The 19,264-nt window shown below is 54.5% G+C and overlaps 1 protein-coding gene across 3 annotated transcripts; it reads left to right on the top strand.

The window, feature by feature from the left end:
* The first annotated feature begins 3,117 nt into the window (after nucleotides 1-3,117).
* Tp53i11 (tumor protein p53 inducible protein 11) lies at nucleotides 3,118-18,136 on the top strand. 3 transcript variants are annotated; one of them, XM_051184159.1, is made up of 8 exons: nucleotides 3,118-3,209; nucleotides 12,147-12,228; nucleotides 12,923-13,059; nucleotides 13,579-13,637; nucleotides 13,833-13,881; nucleotides 14,193-14,289; nucleotides 15,566-15,667; nucleotides 16,001-18,136. In XM_051184159.1, the coding sequence occupies exons 3-8, from the start codon at nucleotides 12,931-12,933 to the stop codon at nucleotides 16,132-16,134; spliced, it is 570 nt and encodes a 189-aa protein (XP_051040116.1). In that variant the 5' UTR covers nucleotides 3,118-3,209; nucleotides 12,147-12,228; nucleotides 12,923-12,930; the 3' UTR covers nucleotides 16,135-18,136. The 3 variants fall into 3 exon arrangements, with proteins under 3 accessions (XP_051040116.1, XP_051040115.1, XP_051040114.1); XM_051184158.1 differs by having other exon boundaries at nucleotides 12,920-13,059; XM_051184157.1 differs by having other exon boundaries at nucleotides 12,773-13,059.
* The last annotated feature ends 1,128 nt before the right edge of the window (nucleotides 18,137-19,264 follow it).

Below are 19,264 nucleotides of genomic sequence, written 5' to 3'. Positions count from 1 at the left end.
TGTCTCATATAGCCCAGGCTGGTCCTGAACTCCTTATGTAGCTGAGAGTGTCTTTGAACTCTTGATCCTCCTGCCTCCATTTCTAGAGTGCTGGGATCACAGCCGTGCAGGTGTCCCCATGCCCTGCTCATTGAAAATATAGACTCTTCCTCAGTCCAGGAGGGAGTTGCGTGCCCCTCCCCCTTTGCTTACACTGTCACCCATACACTTGCTCATACCTTCTCCTTCTAGGGCACAGAGGCGCTGCCATTCGTGCTGAGGAAGCCCAGGACAGGACAGATGGAGCAGCAGCTGTTGGGCCTCCTTAGGAGTGACCCTCACTGGTTGGCTGCTCCCCAGTTCCAGCCCCTCTCCTGAGGCTTTCAGGAGAACATTTTAGCACATTCAGAGTCCAGCCTCTATGGGAACAATAATACCCAAGTTTTCACTTGGTAAAGTGAAGTCACTTCATTGGCTTCTCACAAGCTGCAAGGGTCAGTATGCCCATTTCCCTGTCACCAGCACAGGGCGTGTGGAGTGGCTTTTACCCTCAGAATCCACACAGGCTAAATATCTGTGTTGCATCATGTTACAATGTGCCCGACTAGGTAAGCTTGCCTCCAGCCAATGGGAAGATGAGGTAACTCAGAAACATGTTTGGACAAGGGGCTCAGCATGCATTCTCTCTTACACTGCCAGGAACCTCTGGGAAGGACATCCTGCCTCCATTTATTGGTTGAGGACATGTCAAGGGCTGAGTGATGGTGGTCTTAGGAATGCTCTTAAACACATGCACATGACTCTGTAGAAGTGTGTGGACAGGAATGGGCACTCTGGGGGAAATAGATAGACTCTTGCCACTCAGCCCTGTTTTTCCAATTAGAAAGAGCTGCCTTGGCAGTAGCGAGCACTCTGGGTGTGGCCACCTGCAAACCAAAGCCAGAGAGAAAATGATGAGGTCCATCAGAGGGGTCTGCACTTAGAGGGGGTACTGTGGATACCTTCTGTGTTCTCTCACGTTCCCAGTCAGTCAGCTGAGGCTGGGAGCTGCTTCCTTTCTCCTCAAGATCCTGGATACGAATCTGTTTTCCCAAGAGGTTAGGAATCCTGTGAGAACAGGGATACCCTTCTGTCTATTCCAAGGCCCCAGGGCTCATCGCTTTACCTGGCACACGGGGCCCATGTGGGTAGCTATACCTCCTTTGCAAAGCATCATGGGCTCCTTATAGATGGACATGGAAACCCCAGAACACAGAGGCTCTGTTTATATCGAGCACCACTGAAGGGTAAGTCCTGCCTCTCTGCCTCCCCCTCCTCCTCAGCTCTGCTTGCATGCTTCTAGTGACAGTGAGCTCACTCCTTCTGAATGGCAGCCTCTGGAACTCTACCTTCAGTTCCTGCTTCTGGTGGAACACTGGGAGGTGTCTCCACATCGGGAGGGTGCTCAAGGATGCTGCTGGGTTCCAGCAACACAGCCCAGAGCCCTGCCCGATAAAGGGACAGACAGTATGACAATGAACTCATCATCCTATCTCTCTCTGGAGGTGAGACTCTAAACTGTTCAGAGAACAGACCATAACAAAGACTCTGGTCAGGGACAGGTGGCTTGGATGTGCGCTTCACTCCACACACCTCGAGACAGAGCCACAGACGTGACTGGCTGAGTGATTCATTCATTACTGGCCATCACTAGCCAGGTGTTCAGCGAGAGAGGGTGGCACTGTGGGAAGGGAGTTTAGTTGCCTTGGTAATCAGGAGGCTAACATCCACTGAGAGCTGGCTTGCTAGGCACCAGGTTCTGTTTACTTCCTTGCAAAGGGCACAGCCCCTCCTGTCCAGTCCCAGCTGTTGGGAGGGCTATGGAGCCTGCCTAGTACATTAGCACCTCATACATGGTTAGACTTGGTAAGCAGGGACTGCACCTATAACTGGAAATCCCAGCAACTGCCACAGGGCACTTCCTGTTATTAAGCCACGCCCATTTTGTAGATAAGGAGATTTGGAGAGCTTCGGTAACTTGCCTGCCCAGAATCATGCTAAAAGACAGGGCCAGGGTTTGAACCCAGGTGTTCTGGTTCTGTAGCCTGGAGTAGAAAAGCAAAGCAAAGTCAGAGGCATGCCTAGCTGGGGCTAGGGGACAGCCACTCTCCTCTCTGCCCTCCTCTTTACCTTCTCTCCCTCCCCACCCTCCCTTCCTCCTTCCCTCCCTCCCCAGGGCTTTTCTCAGCCAGACCCAGGACCCTGGGCAATCAACAGCTATAACGGGTTTCTCCAGCACTCCAGACCCAGGCAAGGGATGGGGTGTTTCAGGAGCCCTGCTAGGCTCCTGAAGACCTACCAGGACCCCTCAAAGTTCACCCAGAAACACTCTTTTGGCATGGGCTGAGATAAAAAGCTGTTTAATTCCCCCAACAAGTATTTTGCAGCCCCAGGGAAGACCCCAGCCCTGACACATGCAACCAGCACAGGCAAAGAGTTCTTGTCATTTGGCAGTCACTACATGCAGAGGGGACAAGCTGGGCTGACAGAACACCGATTCTCCAGTATCTTCAGTAGGCCTAGGATAAGCATTAATGACTCACGGTTTTGTAAACTGGGGCCAGTCCTATATACCTCTTGGGGGGTTGAGAACGTGAAGATTTCATTCTTGGAAGTGTTTTAGCAAACGGTGATCATAATTAACCGTTTTGTTTCACACTGACGAGGGGGGTAGGGGGGGCGGAGGGGGGTGCTGCCAGCCAAAGCTAACCCCTTCCTTCCTATACATCTTCCTAGACACTAGGCCTGAGAATGGGTATTTATCAACTCATAGGGAATGTTTGCAGTCCCGGGAAAGGGGCGCTGTTTTCAGAACTTCCGAGAAAGTCCTAGGTAGCAAAGCGGCAGGGTGTCCTGGCCAAGCTGGGGTGCGCCCCCCGCAGGCGGAGCTCGGCAAGGTCTCTGCTGCAGCCCCGGGTCCCCCCAACCCCTCTGTGCCCGCCCTGGCCACCTCGGGGGCGAGGCAGCCAGGCGCGTGGGAGGGGACGGCGCGCCATTGGCTTGTGCGCCGCACTAGAGGAGGGACCAGTGCGGGCTGCCAGACTCGGGCAGCCCGGCCGCACAGGAGTCCAGCCTGCCCTGCCCTGCCCAGCTCGCCCAGCGCGGTGCCGCGATGTGAGTGAGACTCCCCCTGCCGAAGCTTCTGCGGGGCACGCCAGCTCCGCGAGCGCAGCACCCGGCGCTCTAGGAACGTAAGTCCGCTGCCCGCCGCTGCTAGCCTCGCACTTCCCCGCCGCGCCGGCCCAGCCCGCGGACGCTGGGGGCCTTTGGGACCTCTGGGGGGCAGCGAGCACTCTGCGCACTCCTGCCGGGCGCCGGGCCAGCTTGGCACCTGCGGGTCTGCTGGCGCCTGGGATCCCCGCTGAGCTCCTCGAGGCACAATCTTCTGCCCTTTTTGTTTGTCTCCTTTCACTGACTCGGTTTCCCTTTCTCCTCCTGCTCTCTTCTCTGTCACCTCCTTCTCCTAGGGCTGTTTATTTTTGCCCTTGGCCTTCTCTCTGGTTATAGCTCTTTGCTTTGGAGCCGGAGAGAATCGGGCTTGAAGCAGTTTCTTCTATCTCGGGGTCTCTGTCTTTCACGCTTAGTTCCCGGTCCCCTCCCCCTTTCTCGCTACCGCACCCCCTCCCGCCTTTGTTTCCTGGCCCGAGGACTGAGCGGTGCAAACTTGCGAGTTCCCGGGTCCTTGCCCCCACGGGCGGAGGAGGTGGTGGGGTTCCCGCTGCCTACTGGTCTGGCCGGACGTTCAGTGTGGATGCGGGGGCTGGAGGAGTCGCGGACTCCCGCCTCACAAAGTGGAGGAGTGTCTGCAGGGCGGAGATGAGGGATAGATCGGAGGGCTAGGGGCAGGGCCGATGACACTCCAGAGTCCCTGCTAGAGAGGAACGAACAGAAACGCGGCTGGGCCAGATCCTAGTCTAGGGGAGTTAGGAGGGGATCGCAGGCCAGGGTGATCCTCTCCCTTATAAGCCGCGCGGTCAGCTTCAAGGGGGCAGCGTGGGGCCATCGGCTGGCACAGGGTGTATTGGGGTCCCATGTAGTGCTCAGAAATACTCGGTGCACCATCTCCGGGGCACCTCCGGGCCAGGCGTTAGTTTATGGTTCCCTCTCCCCTCCTTCTTGTAGCCTGGGTGCAGATGGCTTCTCCCGCCTGTGGGGTGGAGGAGCAGGGAGAGGCCCAGGAACCGCCCCCACTTTGCCCCAAAGCCTGAAGCACACGACCAAGGCCTCCTCGAAGACCCCTCGCCCGCACTTCCTCTTTCTTTCTTTCTTTCTTTCTTTCTTTCTTTCTTTCTTTCTTTTTTTTTTTTTTAAAGACAAACTTTTCTGGATGGGGCCTGGCGGGAGTGGGCAAGTCTCTGGGTTAAGGGGACGCTCATCCAGCTGTGCCTTTCCTTGGAAAAGGAGGAGGGTCGCCACCTGCAGCCGGCGGCGGGACTATGGTGGGTTCGTGGAAGAATCCGGAGGGACACCACCTGCCGTTTAGTGTTGATCACAGATTCAGTCTGAGGGAAAAACAAATTATTTTCCTGTAGGGTCGTTAGGAAATAAGAGTATTCTTCAGATCTCTGTTGTCGCCTTCGTTCAGACTGCCCTTCCCTAAAGTCCCCTCTGGTCTCAGTGTCCTAGGAGCCCGCTGCTCTGGCGTCTCCTCTGCAGACCTCTCAAATCTGACCCTTCCGGTCCCCGGACCTCGCAGCTCCTCCCCACCCAACTCCTAAGATTGAACTTGTCACAGCCCCCTCTGCTGGAGAGAGGCTCTTGGCTAAGGGCAAGGTCGTCGTTCATTGTTCTTGGTTCTTCTCTGTGTCCCTTTACTGCCTAAAGTGTCTGTGCGTACTATACAAAACAGTGATGACACAAATGGCCAGCACGGGTCCCACAGGTCCCTATACACCTGTGGAAGCTGAAAAGACTCTTTTCTTGGTGGCGCTGTGGCTTTAGCAAGGAGAGGCAAATAAATAATGAATAAGCTATTGAGCCATGCATGGTGCCTTGGGGTTGTTCCAGCATCCAGAGTGATGAGGCAGGAAGGGTTGGAGTCCAGGCCAGCCCAGACTACGTAGGAAGGCCCCAGTCTCAGAAAGAGGGAGAAAGCGAATTCTATAATGTAGGGCAGGAGTCAGGGGAACATGTAGACTGTTGGGGTGTTGAGGCCATTTTAAAGAGTGGTCAGTGATGTTTTTCCAGTGCTGCAGATAGCATGTGCAAAGAGTCCGAGGCAGCAATATGCTGCTCCTGTGGAGTGGGGCAGGGAAGAGTTAGACACTGATGGGAAAGATGTGGACCCCCTCACAGGTGAGAGATAGGATCTGTAAGATAGCACCCACAACCCCTCCACCAGCACCCCAGGAGGGGCATCCACAGGGTGGCCATTGTGCTCCCAATCCAGGTGGGAAGGTCTCACCCCCAGGAGCATCCTCTGTGTCCAGGGACAGGGAGATAGCCTCCCAGGCTGAGAGCCCTGGGAACTCTGTTTCCAGAGACCCTAATACATCTCCTCACCCGCCCTATTCTGTCTCACACCAGTTCTTTTTTGGAACACTCTGTTTTTTGTGGGCATGGAATCCTGGAAGGGGTTCTGCTCAGAACTGCTTTAGTAAAGGGGGAAACTGAGGCCAAGAAGAAGTTGAATCTTCAGGTCTAAACAGCAGAATTGTTGAGCATTGTCTACAAAATTCAAGCTATTCTGGGTGATGATAGACAACTTCTAATTGGAGAAAGTAAGTGTTATTATTATGCCCACTTAACAGATAAGGAAGTTGAGGCTCAGAGAGGCAGGTCTCTCTCCCAGTGTCACACAAGTTCTTGGGGTGTGGGGGGGGCAGAGGCAGAATGTGAGCATGGACATTTTGAGGTGTGACTTGCCCTGTTAACCACTCATCCAAATCTGAGTATGGGGAGGGAAGTCTCAGCCTTGAACTGAGGTCCCTGCCCAGAGGAAAGCAGGGCTCTAGATCATCTAGTCTGAGGACATTGGCTTAGCATGGAGCATTCATTCAATGAGGCCCCCAGTTGCCCCTTCTATGTTGTTGAGCAGCAGGGAGGGGCCTGGGGGGGATGACAATGGCTGGGAAGGAGAGCTACTGCCTTATTCATGGAAGAGTCCTGGCTCCATGGGAACTAAAAGCACGGCTGTCCTGATGGACGACTGGGCCAGCTGCCCTTGAGGGCACAGACTGGGTCACCAGGCCCTGGGGAGGCTGGCCCACTCAGAGTTCAAAAGGACAGGAATTCTCCATGCTGTGTGTTGCCTTTTGCAAGTGACAGCAGGACAGGAAAAGCCCTGCCAATAACATCTGTGTGGTGAGAGGCTGTGTGAGGAGCTGCCCTACTTTGCATAGGGCAGCTCTTCAGACCGCTGGGTGAAACCCCTCCCCACCCCTCACCCCCAAGGATGTGGCTCCCAGGCTTGAGCCCCGCCCACCTTCTCCAACACAGCAAGGATTGTTTATATTTTGTCCCTACGCTCTGAAGATACACGTGATGAAAGGCCAGGCTTTTCCTCTGCCACTCTGGAAATCAGCCACCTTCCAAAGACAGAGAGAGGACCAGTGAGAAGATAAAATCTCCACAAGGTAGTAGGAGAGGCAGGAAGGGGTGCCCTGGCTGGATAGGACCAAGCTGAAATGCAAATGAATGTGCTTACATGGCTGGAGTCCTGGTTGGCCTACTCAAACCTGGGGAGGGCCCTCAGGACCACTCTTCCCAATCTCTACACACGCAAGCCCTGCCTCATCATGCCAGTGACCTCAGCTGAACTGGAAGCATAGTGATTCAGGGCACCCTGACCTAGTGGCAGCGCAAACCCAGATGCTCTAGATCCAGGGGCTAGGTTCCTGAAGGTTCCAGGAACTTGGCATGAACTCCATAGCTTTGCCCCTGGGATGGGCCTGTCGCCACCGGTGCCATGCTAAAGCATTTCACATCATGGTCTCTTTCTGTTGGTTTCCCTCTTTGTCCTCCTCACCTTTTGCAGCAGCTTAGTGACTACTGAGCTAGTGAGATGTGTGAGAGGTGACAGTACAGTCCACCGTCACTGCTCTGTCCTCCTAGGCAGCATTCTATAACTATCCCATTCCCTGGGGACTGAGGCAGATGCTGTACACAGCAGCACCTCTTCTATCTCCCCTTTGCATGGGCCTGGAACGTCTCCAAAGGGACCCGTGACACAGGGGACATTATGTGTGTAAATACTGCTGCCTGTGCCCTGTGACCCTTGGCTTTGTGGGTGAGGCGTGGCACCCATTTGCAGGGAATATGGTTCCTCACATGGCAGCAGACCTGCCTGACCCAGGTCTGGGAATATAAGTCTATGGTGGGAATATGGAGCATTCACCTTCTGCTCCCTGTGACATCCTGAGATGTGGGTCACTTTGCCACAGGGCCCCAGCAATTGGTTCCTAGGTGATTAGATCTCTATCTTGTCCCAAACTACTGGGGTACCCTAGAAGAGGCTCTGGGGCCCAAGGGCAGAATCTTTGCTGCCTACCCTCTGACCAGGTCCTCCAAACTCTGAACTTGTAAACAGCACTGTTCAAACCGACTTCCAGCTATTCTGCTGCAAGAGATAACAGAACTGGAGGCTCTGCTCTGTGGTACTAGTTCCCAGAGCCCTGCCCACATCAGGGCCCACAGGCCCTGAATCCAAGAGAGGCCAGTCCTAGGGAGGGCTCTTCAGGTGTTCTGGAAGATGGCTTGAAGCTCAGTTGTTTGGCTGTGTGTGTGTGTGTGTGTGTGTGTGTGTGTGTTTCCAGGAACACTCCATTTCCAGGCACTCAACACAGACAACTCAGATATTCATTCCCTAATTCCCCCTCCCTAGACCCTCTTAGGAGATCCAATGAAGGCTCAGGTCACAGAGAACTTGAATTCTAGCTCTGCCACAACTTCAAGCCAGGGACTCTTCAGTAAGTCACTTGGGCCTTAGTGCTCTCATTTGAAAAGTGGAATGGGATTAGGTATTGTCACAAGCAATCATGTGGACTTCAGGCGTCTCCTAGGCTGGATGTGTTGCTGTCCCCAGCTCAGGCAGGACATGTGAGCAGCTGCCCCCTCACTGGCAGGAGGACAGTGCAGCCACTGCACCTGTGCCCACACTGGGGAGGAAGTGGCTCCCCGACGACCAAGGGCCTGTGCCTGTGACTCAGGGGAAGTTGTTTGAACAGCTGCGGGTGTTCTGGGTCCCTTCCTCCCCTCCCCCTCCCAGGGCAGCGAGTTTCCTAAGCCAGCCCTCATGGGCACAGCCTCCCTGTCGGGACAGCTCTGCAGTCCATTGGTTTCTATGGTAACCAGGCTTCCCGGGAAGGCTGGGGAAGTCCTCCAGGATCAGCAAGGGAGGTATGGGGCCCTGCCTCATCAGGTCTGCTGCCCAGGGCTGAATCTGGTTAGGAGTTGTTAGTAACACTATGTATGGCTGTTCTTTGTGGAACACAATTCACGGGCCCAGCTCTGAGGCTGCCCTCTTTATGGTATATCACAAACTTACTGAATGGACTCGGTCTAGTTTCTTAGATGAGGACTTAGAAGCTCAGAGAGGCTAAGTAATTTTCCTGAGGTCACAGAGCAGTGAAGAGAAAGAAGTGAATTTTGAGTCCCAAGTTTTCCTAATCATTAAGAGTGTGTTTCTTTAATCCCAGCACTCAGAAGGCAGAGACAGGTAGATCTCTGAGTTCGAGGCCAGCATGGTCTACAGAGTGAGTTCTAGGATAGCTAAGGTTACTCAGAGAAACCTTGTCTGGGAAAAAAAAAGGGGGGGCACTCCTCATTCCCTGGCCTTGTATCCCCCCCAAACCCTCCTTTTCTGTCTTGTGACACCCATTGCCCTGGCCAGGAAGGCACTATCATCCAAATCATTATACCAGAGCTCCCTATGAAACCGCTGACCCGAAGCACATGCCTCTTAGAGAGTGGCCTTGCCTCATCCTCTATACCCCTGTCCTGACCTGGGCCACAGGTTTGAATGTAGCTTAGGGCAGCCTCCCCTCCCCCGCTATGGGCCTTAGTTCTATCTGCTCAGTGTATGGAAGATCAACAGCCTGCCCTCTCTCCCTCTCAGGCTGCTTCTTCCCATAGACTGCAGTTAGGGAGGCCTGGGTTATGAGGACAGGTGCTCTGAGGAGCACAGGTTCACCGCTTTCTTGCTGGGTCACCCTTGGAACAGGGGAATGAGAAGTGATGGGACACAGGCTGTAAATGGCCAGGGGTGAAACAGGAGACCAGCTGAACCCTGAGGAGGAGGGAAGGGCTGAGCTGGCCTTCCCAGCAGGGAGCACTTTCCCACTTGGACAGGGTTCAGAGTGACTGTCAGTCTTAGAAGGATGGAGAGTTTCTGTCTTAGTGGGGATGGCTGCCAAGGAGTCTGACAGGGACAGCAGACAGGACATGGCCTCTCTGACACCTCTTTCCATCTCCACATCTGTGAGCATGAGGGTAGAGGATTCGCTGTCCCTCCCACCTTCTACAATTGTAGTGGGGATGTGGAGGCCCTCAGAGCAGCATTCGGGAAGCCAGGCAGGCCCGAGTGGCAGGGGCCTTTTCCGCTCTTCTAGACTGGGTAAGGAAAAAAAAGGGCAGTTGGAAGGAGGACAGACGGCTTGGCTGGAGGGTACATGCCTGGCTTCACTGGCACATCCGCATCCTTACCCCCCCCCCATTTCACAAAGGGAAACTGAGGCTGAGAGTGCTATAGTGGCTCTTCCCAAAGCCTACAGCTCATAAGTAGGTAGAGTCAAGATTCAACCAGGTTCATTGGCTCAAAGCCAGTGTGTGGCCAGGATTCCCAGGAATGGAGTGCAGGTGATGCACTCACTTACGTTAAAATGATATCAGGCCTGAAACCCTTGGCAGGTGGCTTTGAAAGGGGAGAGTGAGAGAGGAGGAGCTGGCAGTCCCCTGGTGTGTGTGTGTGTGTGTGTGTGTGTGTGTGTGTGTGTGTGTGTGTTGGTGGGTGAGTCATGGCAGAGGAGAACAGTGCCGGGAAGCTTCCAGCCCAACAAGAAGGGACATGGTAGGACTGGTCTTGCACAGGGCACTGAGGTCTTGGTCCCATGTGATGGGGAAGGTGGTGATGAGACCTGGTCCTCTCTGTCCAGAGTCACTGCCCAGGGTGTAGAGGAATTTCTGGGGAGGGTAGTTTTACCCTGTCTGGTAACTGTCATCTTCACTGGGCGCTGTCTAAGACAGGACATTGACTGCAGAGTTGAGGAAGACAACATGCTTCTCGTAGCATTTTGTGAGTTAGCCTCTTCTTTCTCCACAGTCTCTAAGCAGCTGGCTTACAGGCCCACTTAAGCCACTGGATATCCCAGAAGTGAGTGCAGGCAGCAAGTATACAGCCCTCCAGCTGTGGCCCAGCAGTCACTTTCTGAATTCTGCTCTGTCCAGGGTCTTGCTTCTCCTTAGAGCAGCTTGGGGTGGGGTTAGGATCAGGGGGTGGGGGTAATTTGCTCTAACTGCTGATGACACCAGCTGAGCTCTGATGTTCCATGCCCATGCTGTCACAGAGGGCCTCACTGAACAGGCTGGCTCTCTGCATACTCTGACCCAATTTCCTTTATTGCCTCAAGGTCTCTAGGAAGTTGGAGCTGAAGTCCTATTTCACAGATGAGAAAACTGAGACTCAGACTAGTGAGGGAGCACAGGAGCATTGAGCTGAGCAGCCTGCCACATCTGGCTTCATGAGAAAGTTTAAGAACCCAGGGGCCCCGAAAAGTGGGGCTAAGACAGAAATGGCCCGCAGCAAGCGTTGGTAGGAGTGTGGGGGAGCTGGAGTGTGTGTGCATTGTGGAAGGCATGCGGTGTCCTGGCTGTTCACTCTGTCCACACACTGGGCCATTTACCTCAGAGGCATGGGAATGTGTGATCGCACCAAATGCACACAAAGGACGACTAGAAACAACTGGATGTCCCTCAGGTGGCAGAGTGTCCCACAGAGTACTGATGCACACTAAACAGGAATGGGCACTGGGCCTAGGTGAGTTGGGAAAGGCATCCTGTTGGGTGGGAGAAGCTTGGCAGGCAGGCTTTATCATTCTGTTTATACAACATTTGAGAAAATCCAGATGAAACCGGAGCAACAGACAGCAGACCTGTGACGGCTGGAAGCGAGGGATCAGTGTACAGCTGGGATGACACATATCCACTGCAGTCTGGGCACGTGAACCTGGTGTCCTGGCTGGAGGAGGTAGTGACACACACGGGTTATCCTCAAGGTCACCTACCTCTGCATGGAGGGGCAGAGAGGATATGGGAAGGATGTGGCCAGGTGACTGACATCTCCATCCTTAGAGGAGGGGTGGATTGGGCTGAGCTCTGCACCCTTGTATGGTCTGGAAGAGGGAGGGTTAGAGATGCTGGGGGTGTGTTCAGTCTGTCTGGGGTCAGAAGAAAGTGGTGACCTGGGCAGAGGCTTTGGGGCCCCACCTGGAACAGGACTTCCCTGCTTCCCCTAGGGCACACTGCCTCTATGTGGGACATGGACAGCCTTTGCAGTCCTACCAGGGTCTCCAGCACCCCAGGAGGCACAGGAAGGAAAAACATAGCCACTTATTTTACAGATGAGGAGCGAGGGGACTGGGTGTCAGGGTCTGGGGTCTTCCAGCAGGCCCAGTGGTGACTTTTGCTGTCATTTTGAACAAAGCCACTGGACCTCTTCCGAATGTATGGACCACACCCTGGCATCTACAGTCCATGCCTTTCTGCTGATGTGTTTGTTTGGATGGCTTATTTCATTTCAAGAGTCTGGCAAGTTTAAAAGGAACCTGGGTGATCTGGGGACATTCCCTGGGGCTGGAAGACACGTGCTCAGGGACATGGCATTGGGCAGCAGGTGGCTTGGAGGAGGGAAGACAGCTTCTGAGCTCTGCCTTGGAGTGAGTTTGTTAGAGGCTGCTATGGGAGAGAATGAGATGCTGTGGTACAGAGGGCACTTGGCACTGGCCGGCGCACAGGTTGGTTGGGATGGTTTTGTCCTGTTGTTTGCTGGCCTCTTCATCCCAGGTGAGCTCCCCTCACCTGTGGAGTCACCCTCATGTGTGCCCATCCTTCAGGACCTTGTGATGTAGAGTTCTGGGGCTGTCTGGGGTCAGCTCCACCTTGTCACCCTCCTCCCACACCCTTTCTCTTTTTAGACCGAGGATCGAACACAGGAGAGGAGTGCTCGGCTCAGACTCCGGTGCCCATTCCAGCACCTGGCTCGCTGCCCATCTCACAGTACGTGACCAGGACTGGCCTGTGGCATTGCTGGCCTGCAGGGCTGGGGGTTGTGCAATGTGGGGGGGGGGGCAGATGTGGTGGGGAAGAGGCTGTGGATGCTGATGGCAGGGAGTGGGTGAGGTCTGGGCAGTATGGCCACTACCTGGAGCCTCATTCTCTGGGCCTAATGCCTCTTTCCCTCATGATGAACCCTCTCCTTCTCTAGGTCCTGGCCAGTGAAGGAGGCTATCTAGGGGCAGGAGGACCAGCAGGCTGGCTTGCTGGCAGTGGGGATTGTCTGGGGACGTCCTTCTGGGCAGTTCCAGACTCTAAGAGTTAGGAGGCTCACTCTGGGCTTGGGCCGAGTCCTTACCTCCCTGAAGTCTTTTGTCTCTTATGACCCATAAGTCTTGTCAGTGAGATCCATCCTGGTCTAAATGACATTTCTAAAGCCCATATGCCGCTCAAGGGCTGAATGTAAGGCCTTGTCTGATGAGTCACCTGGGCTGTGTCTTGTCCATGGGGGTCAGGCTGGCAGCATCCTCCTCAACCCATTTTACAGGAGAGGAAACTGAGGCAGCGGCAGCTTCATCTGCTCTCAGGGCCTGGGTAGGGCCTGGCCACACCCTTCTCGCCCTACATTGGGACCTGGGGTCTGGAAGTCCAGCAGGAACGATGGCTGAGGCCAGTGTCTCCCCATGTTCCTCAGCAGAGGACAACATGGCAGCCAAGCAGCCTCCTCCGCTCATGAAGAAGCACAGCCAGACAGACCTCGTGAGCCGCCTGAAGACCAGGAAGATCCTGGGCGTGGGCGGGGAGGATGATGATGGTGAAGTGCACCGGTCAAAGGTGGGCCATGCTGGGGAGTGGAGAAGGCAAGGCCCACAGAGTTGCTGGAGCCTGCGACTTCCCCATGCTTCTAGGACCCTCTACAATGTCAGGGGAATGATACGTAGAGTGACGGCAGCTCTGTAGAAAGAACCCAGTGCTCCTCAGGGGCCAGGCATAGACTGTCTTAAAGACACGAGCAGACCCTGCTAGCCCTGCAAGCTGTCCTTGTGATTATTGACCCAATGTACAGATGAGGAAACTGAGACACTCACTTCCTTGAGGTTACATCAGGGATGAACAGAGCCAGGCTTTCAGCCCATGGCAGGCAGACCCTGAGCTTCCCTTCTTAGCCACCTCTTTCTAACGTCTCTCTTATCTGGGTGCCGAGGGAGGTTAGAGCCTCAGCTTGAACTTGCAGTGAGGAGACCTCTATGTCAATCAGAGGGGCCCCGGGTGTACACAGGTTTGGGGAGGAGAGTGGGTGGGTGGGATGCTGAAGGTCGCCTTCCCTGATGCCTCTGATGACTGTGTCCACAGATCAGCCAGGTCTTGGGCAATGAGATCAAGTTTGCTGTGCGGGAGCCTCTGGGGCTCAGGTGAGTAGCAGGTCTTGTTTGGATAGTGTTGAGTCCTGGTATGTGTTAGGTCCTACATTACTGGGCCTTGCTCTGGATTCCATCCACACTGTTCATTACCTCCCCAAACCGCCCTGGGTGTCTGGGCTTCACAGAGTGTCCCCTGGGGTCTGGGTTGACAGTGTGGCTGTAACTTTCCCCTCTGTACCTCCCCAGGGTCTGGCAGTTTCTTTCTGCTATGCTGTTCTCCAGTGTGGCCATCATGGTGAGTCCTTGTGTCTCCGTCCTGGCTGCAAGCCGTCTGGTGCTTGTCGGCTGGTGGCGCCTCAGACTAGAGGAGGAAGAAGGTGGTTGCTTGGGTGTGGCCCTTTGCCCTCCCCCAGCTTTTATACCCTGCCGCTAGTTGTTGCTATGTCTACACCAAGGCCCATCTGTCAGGGCCTTTGTTAGTTCCAGGGCTGGCATTCTGCCCCTCATGATCTGGGCCCTGGGGACCCTGTCTATGTTCCTGGAGGAAGGATACCCCCAGCATTCATCTAGTCTGGATCTGACCCTGCCGTCCTCTGCTGCCCACAGGCCCTCGCCCTCCCTGACCAGCTCTATGATGCAGTTTTTGATGGGGCTGAGGTCACCAGCAAGACCCCCATCCGCCTCTACGGTGGTGCCCTCCTTAGTGAGTACTTCTGGGCCAGCAGTGGGAGAGTGGGGAGGTCCATCTGGCCTCAGGGCAACACCTGGACCCTTTGGGAGAGTGGGGAGGTCCATCTGGCCTCAGGGCAACACCCTTGGGGATCCTTCATTTCTAAGCAGGCTGCCAGCCTGGGCCCCTTCATCTGTGGCTGTGCTGAGCATGTGCTACCACCTTGTGGCCACTTGTGGAATATACACGGTTGGTTGGGTGTACTGAGGCTAACCAGTGCCCTGCCCTGACACTGAGCATTTAGGTGCAGAGTCAAATGAAGCTCCTCTCCTGCCTACCAGGGTCTCAAAGCCTAGAGAAGGGCAGAGTCAGCACTGTTTCTTCCATATCCTTCTCCTAGTCATCTTTATCCCCAATGTATTTGATCCTTTTGGTTTCTTCTCTAGTCAGAGTATATTACAACAAACCACAAAAAGCCAAACTGTAGTTTTATTAAAGTTTAATGGAAGGACCATCACTGCCTTCCCTAAAACCACTGTATGCAGATCAAAGTCTTGCATTTATGCCTGATGGTCAAAGTCTTGTTTGGGTCCAGACACATCAGTAGATCCAGCCTCAGTCCCCTACCTGCTTCCTCCTTGTTATATGCTGGGTCTCAACAACAACCACACTGGAGGATGCCCACTCCTGAGTTTCAGAAGGCCACTGGTCCTTTGTACATACAACTTCTCCAGTCTTGAACCAGTTGGACCTAAACTTGCTGTGAGCAAGGCAGTGGTGGCGGTGGGCTATGAGGGTGGCTGTCATCAACTGAGCACACTACTGTCACTTCTCTGGTGTCCAGAGATCAGACACCGAGGGGTAAGCCACAATGGTTGTTCTTCCCACTAAAATCAAGGCCTGTCCTGCTCTCCCGGGGAGGGGAATTCCCAAGAGTAAGTCCTTCCTTGGCACAAATATTCTTTCTCCAGGGACTCCTCTGTTAAGGACACTAAGTTGTAGGCCCGGATAACTGAGTTCCCAGACTCCACTTCTCCACACAGCCTCACAAGGACAGAGCTGGAGTGGAGCTGGAGGCGCTCCTCTCATTGTGTGGATGAAGACACTAAGTCCCAGGGGAGAGAACCGGCCTGTGTCCTTGGGGCTGTAGAGGCAATGTGAACAGCCTCGAGAGCAGTGCTGTGTCTGTAGATACAAGGACTGGGGACAGGGCGAGGGGCAGTTCAATCTGAGGAGTGGACTCTGTGGGATAAGGAGGTTCAGACTTGCAGGCTGGGGGCCAGGCCAACCCTGTGCTCGACCCTAACAGGCATCTCCCTGATCATGTGGAACGCACTCTACACAGCTGAGAAGGTCATCATCCGCTGGACTCTGCTCACTGAGGCCTGCTACTTTGGGGTGCAGTCCTTGGGTGAGTAGTGTGGGCTGGGAAGGCTGGCAAGGTACAGGAGAAGGGGGGCAGAGCACTGGGGACTGTGACAGACACCTGTGTCCTAATCCACAACCTACCTGCTCCCTCCCATAGGAGCATTCAAGAAGAAGCTACCCACTGACACTCAGGGTTGTGCATCGCTGTCACCTGTCACTGGGGGACAGCTGATTAGGGGTATCTGTCAGCTGGTTTGAGCTGGTGTTGAGCCCCCTCTCCCCAGGGATGAAGGAGGGCGTGTAGCATAGCATCATGGTGGGAGGGGCTTGAACACACTTCCGCTCCTGACCTCTGGCTCCCTGACTTCCTTCACAGTGGTCACTGCCACACTTGCTGAGACGGGCCTCATGTCCCTGGGGACCCTGCTGCTCCTGGCCAGCCGCCTCCTCTTTGTCATTGTCAGCATCTACTACTATTACCAAGTCGGCCGGAAACCCAAGAAAGTGTAGCTGGCTGGGACCTGCCTGGGCCTGGACCTGGGCCAGAGTGGCTGGGGACTTCACTATCTGTGGGCCCCAGGCAGACCTGCAAGCAGGCAGGGTGCACCACCTTCCTTCCCTCCCAGGTGCTCCCTGGAGTCAGTTTGGACCTCCTGGGCTTCTAGGAGTGACCGCAGGCTGGGGCCTCTGCACCCCACTCCTCACCCCATACAGGGACCACCCCTTGCCCTAGCTTTCTTGACCTCCAGACTCTAACAGACACACAGTCTAGAGTGGATGGCTGGGGCCTCTGGGCTGAGTCAAGGTTAGTTCCTCTGCCAGGGAGCCCTTTTCTCTCTAGAAGATTGTATCAGCCACAGCAGAAGGTCTCAACTTCTCTCTATCCAGAAATGCGAAAGCTCCCCCATATGAGTCCCTCACATCCCAAACACACACACACACACACACACACACACACACACACACACACACACACACGAGTTTTCAGAGCCCCTACTGTGGTCAGCTAGCAAGGGAATGGCTGTCTCCCTTGGGCCTAGGTCGCCATCCTTGGCCTGCATACCCGACCCTCTCTTTGGCCTACTGTAGAGTGTTCTGATACTCTGGCTGTCTGCACCCTAGAGTTCCAGAGCCCCTCCCCGACAGGCCAGGGTTATACATTATACCACAGGCCCTGACAGGCCCTGGCACCTCAGCTGGCCATAGGCTCCTGGTGCATGAGGAATTCTGAAGAGAGGCAGGAACATTTCCTTAGCATGGTCTCCAAGGCCTGCATGGCTACACCTGGCCCGGTGCCTCCTCAAGATTCCCCCACTCCCAGGCTGTTCCAAGGCCTCCAGCCCCTCAAACTATAGAAGTAAGGAAACAGAAGTGGGTCTGCCCTCCTTGGCACCCTGACAGTGAGCCTCCAGAGCTGGACACCCCTGGTGCCACCACCCAGTGTGGCCCCTCCCCTTGGTCCTAGCTCCCAGCACTTTCCTTCCCAGCACACTAAGGAAGAGAGGTACCCGGAATTCTATCTTGTTCCTTTCTGCAAGGGGTGGTGCCATGCACACACACCCTCCCCCAAGCCTGAGGAGCTTTTCTCTAGGGCACCTGGGGCTCACAGCTCCCCTGGGCCCATGGGGCCTTGCAGCTGCACATCCCATGACTATGCCCACACCCAGCAGGGGGCACTCCAGGGATGTTTCAGTGGGAAACATGCCCAGCAGTGGCCTGGGTTGCTTCTGTAACCATGGTCTGACAGAGTGGTGAGAATCTGTGCTTTCAAGAAGGGACCATTGAGTCAGGTGGATCTATGTGAGTTCAAGACCAGACTAGTCTACAGAGCAAGTGCCAGGACAGGCCTCAAAGCTACACAGAGAAACCCTGTCTTGAACGCCACCCCCCCCCCAAAAAAAAAGAAGGGACTGTTGTGTACATCCTCCTTCTGCCGTTGGCTTTGTGCCAATCCCTCAGTCCCACCTCTTGACTCAGAGCACAGGTTCAGCCACTGCCACCTCCCAGTACAGTCCCGGCTGCTGTAGACTGGGTGGTATTGTTGACTATTTCCACCGGTGATGGGACTTATCCTTTTGGATCCTCTGCAAATGCAGACAGAGTCCCAAGGAAGGTAGTCAGAGAAGTAGAAAATGCCAGCCATGCTCAGCCCTTTGGGGACATCTGCCAGTCTTCCCCTCAGTGACAGGAGATGGCAGATCCTGTCCTGGGGTGGGGGTGTGGTGGCCAGGTCACCCTGGTGTGATATCTTCATATGGGGGTGGGATCAAGAACAGAAAAAGACTGGCAGTACAGACGCCTGTGGTCTCCAGGAGAAACTAAGCTTGGAAGGAGGCAGTGATGGAGATAGGAACTCCACCCTGAATCCAAGCTGGGGTGCCCTGGCTGCCCCCCAGCTCCTCTTGTCATGCTTCTGCCTCAGTTCCCCCAAGACCACCTCTGTCATGGTCACTATTTATTCCTCAGTCTTTCTTTTTGTAAGAAACAGTCACAAAAAATCAGTGCAAAACAATCTGTGTGATGTCCTGTTTTATATTACAAAATTTCTCTTGATATAGAATATAAAAGGGGGGCTTGGAAGTACAATGATAAATTAGCTCTGTTTCCTACTGCAAGGGACATTTACAGATTTCAAAATAGACTATAGTGTGTGTGTGTGTGTGTGTGTGCGTGTGTGTGTGTGTGTGTGTGTGTGTTAGGGTTCCTTGGGGTGGGGTGCTGGGCTCAGGACCTGGGTAGATCAGGATGCTGAGAAGGGACATGGGCCACAGATTCAGTCTCAGTCCCTGTCTGTAGATTACTGCTGTCTCTTTGGCAAGTGGCTCTGGGACAGGCAGGGGCTGTTCTGCTCACTACTGGGTGAAATCACAGGGCATCTCAGGTGAAGCTATTGGACCTGGAGTGAGAGGTAAAGGGAGGACTCTGCTCCCCTCCCCTGAGAGTACACAGAACACCCCACCCAACTCCATTAGTGACCTCAGACAGCTGTAGTTGGCTACTAGCAACCTGACAGGGTGGACTGCCTATCCCCCTCTGGTCCCATGGGATACTGACAGAGGGGATAGACCCACAGCTAGGCTGGAATTGGGCTACCTTGGGGCTCTTCAATATCTGTATGTAAAGTTCTCCTGGTGAAAGTCTGATCTACCCTGGAACCGCCTGGGCTATATATCTGCCTTCTCAGCTCTCTTTGTCCCAGTCCTGCCATTTCTGGAAGCCTGGGCTAGCACTGGGCAGCAGCCTCTGTAGCTGGGCTCTATCCTGCTTAGCTGGGCCATGAGCTTCCAATCGACCTCAGCTGACTCATTTGCCTTCCTAGGCAGCTGAAGTCCAGTATGTGGTGGGTTCTGAGTCAGAGCCAAGGTTCTCTTAGTCTGGACTGGGAGCCAGCATCAGGGTCCTCTGACCTGGAGGCTCAGTCTCTGGCTTCATTTATGGGAATGCCAAGTAAGCTGTTATAAGAACAACTTGGAAAAGTGGTGCTCAAAGATGCCCAGGAAGGCCAGGATGAGTGAGGACAGGAATGAGAGGAGGGTCCCCTTGAACAGTAGTCCATACTTGGGAGCTCTGGTCTCTCCCAGGTGGCAGGAAGGCAGAGAGAGCAGCTGGAATTAGGTTAGGCTCTGAGGAGAGCAGATAC

The sequence above is a fragment of the Phodopus roborovskii genome, unplaced genomic scaffold (genome assembly GCF_943737965.1).
Source record: "Phodopus roborovskii unplaced genomic scaffold, PHOROB, whole genome shotgun sequence".
NCBI classification, from domain to species: Eukaryota; Metazoa; Chordata; class Mammalia; order Rodentia; family Cricetidae; genus Phodopus; species Phodopus roborovskii.
The sequence above is the reverse complement of the archived record's forward strand: the minus strand, read 5'-3'. Positions and strand labels throughout refer to the sequence as shown.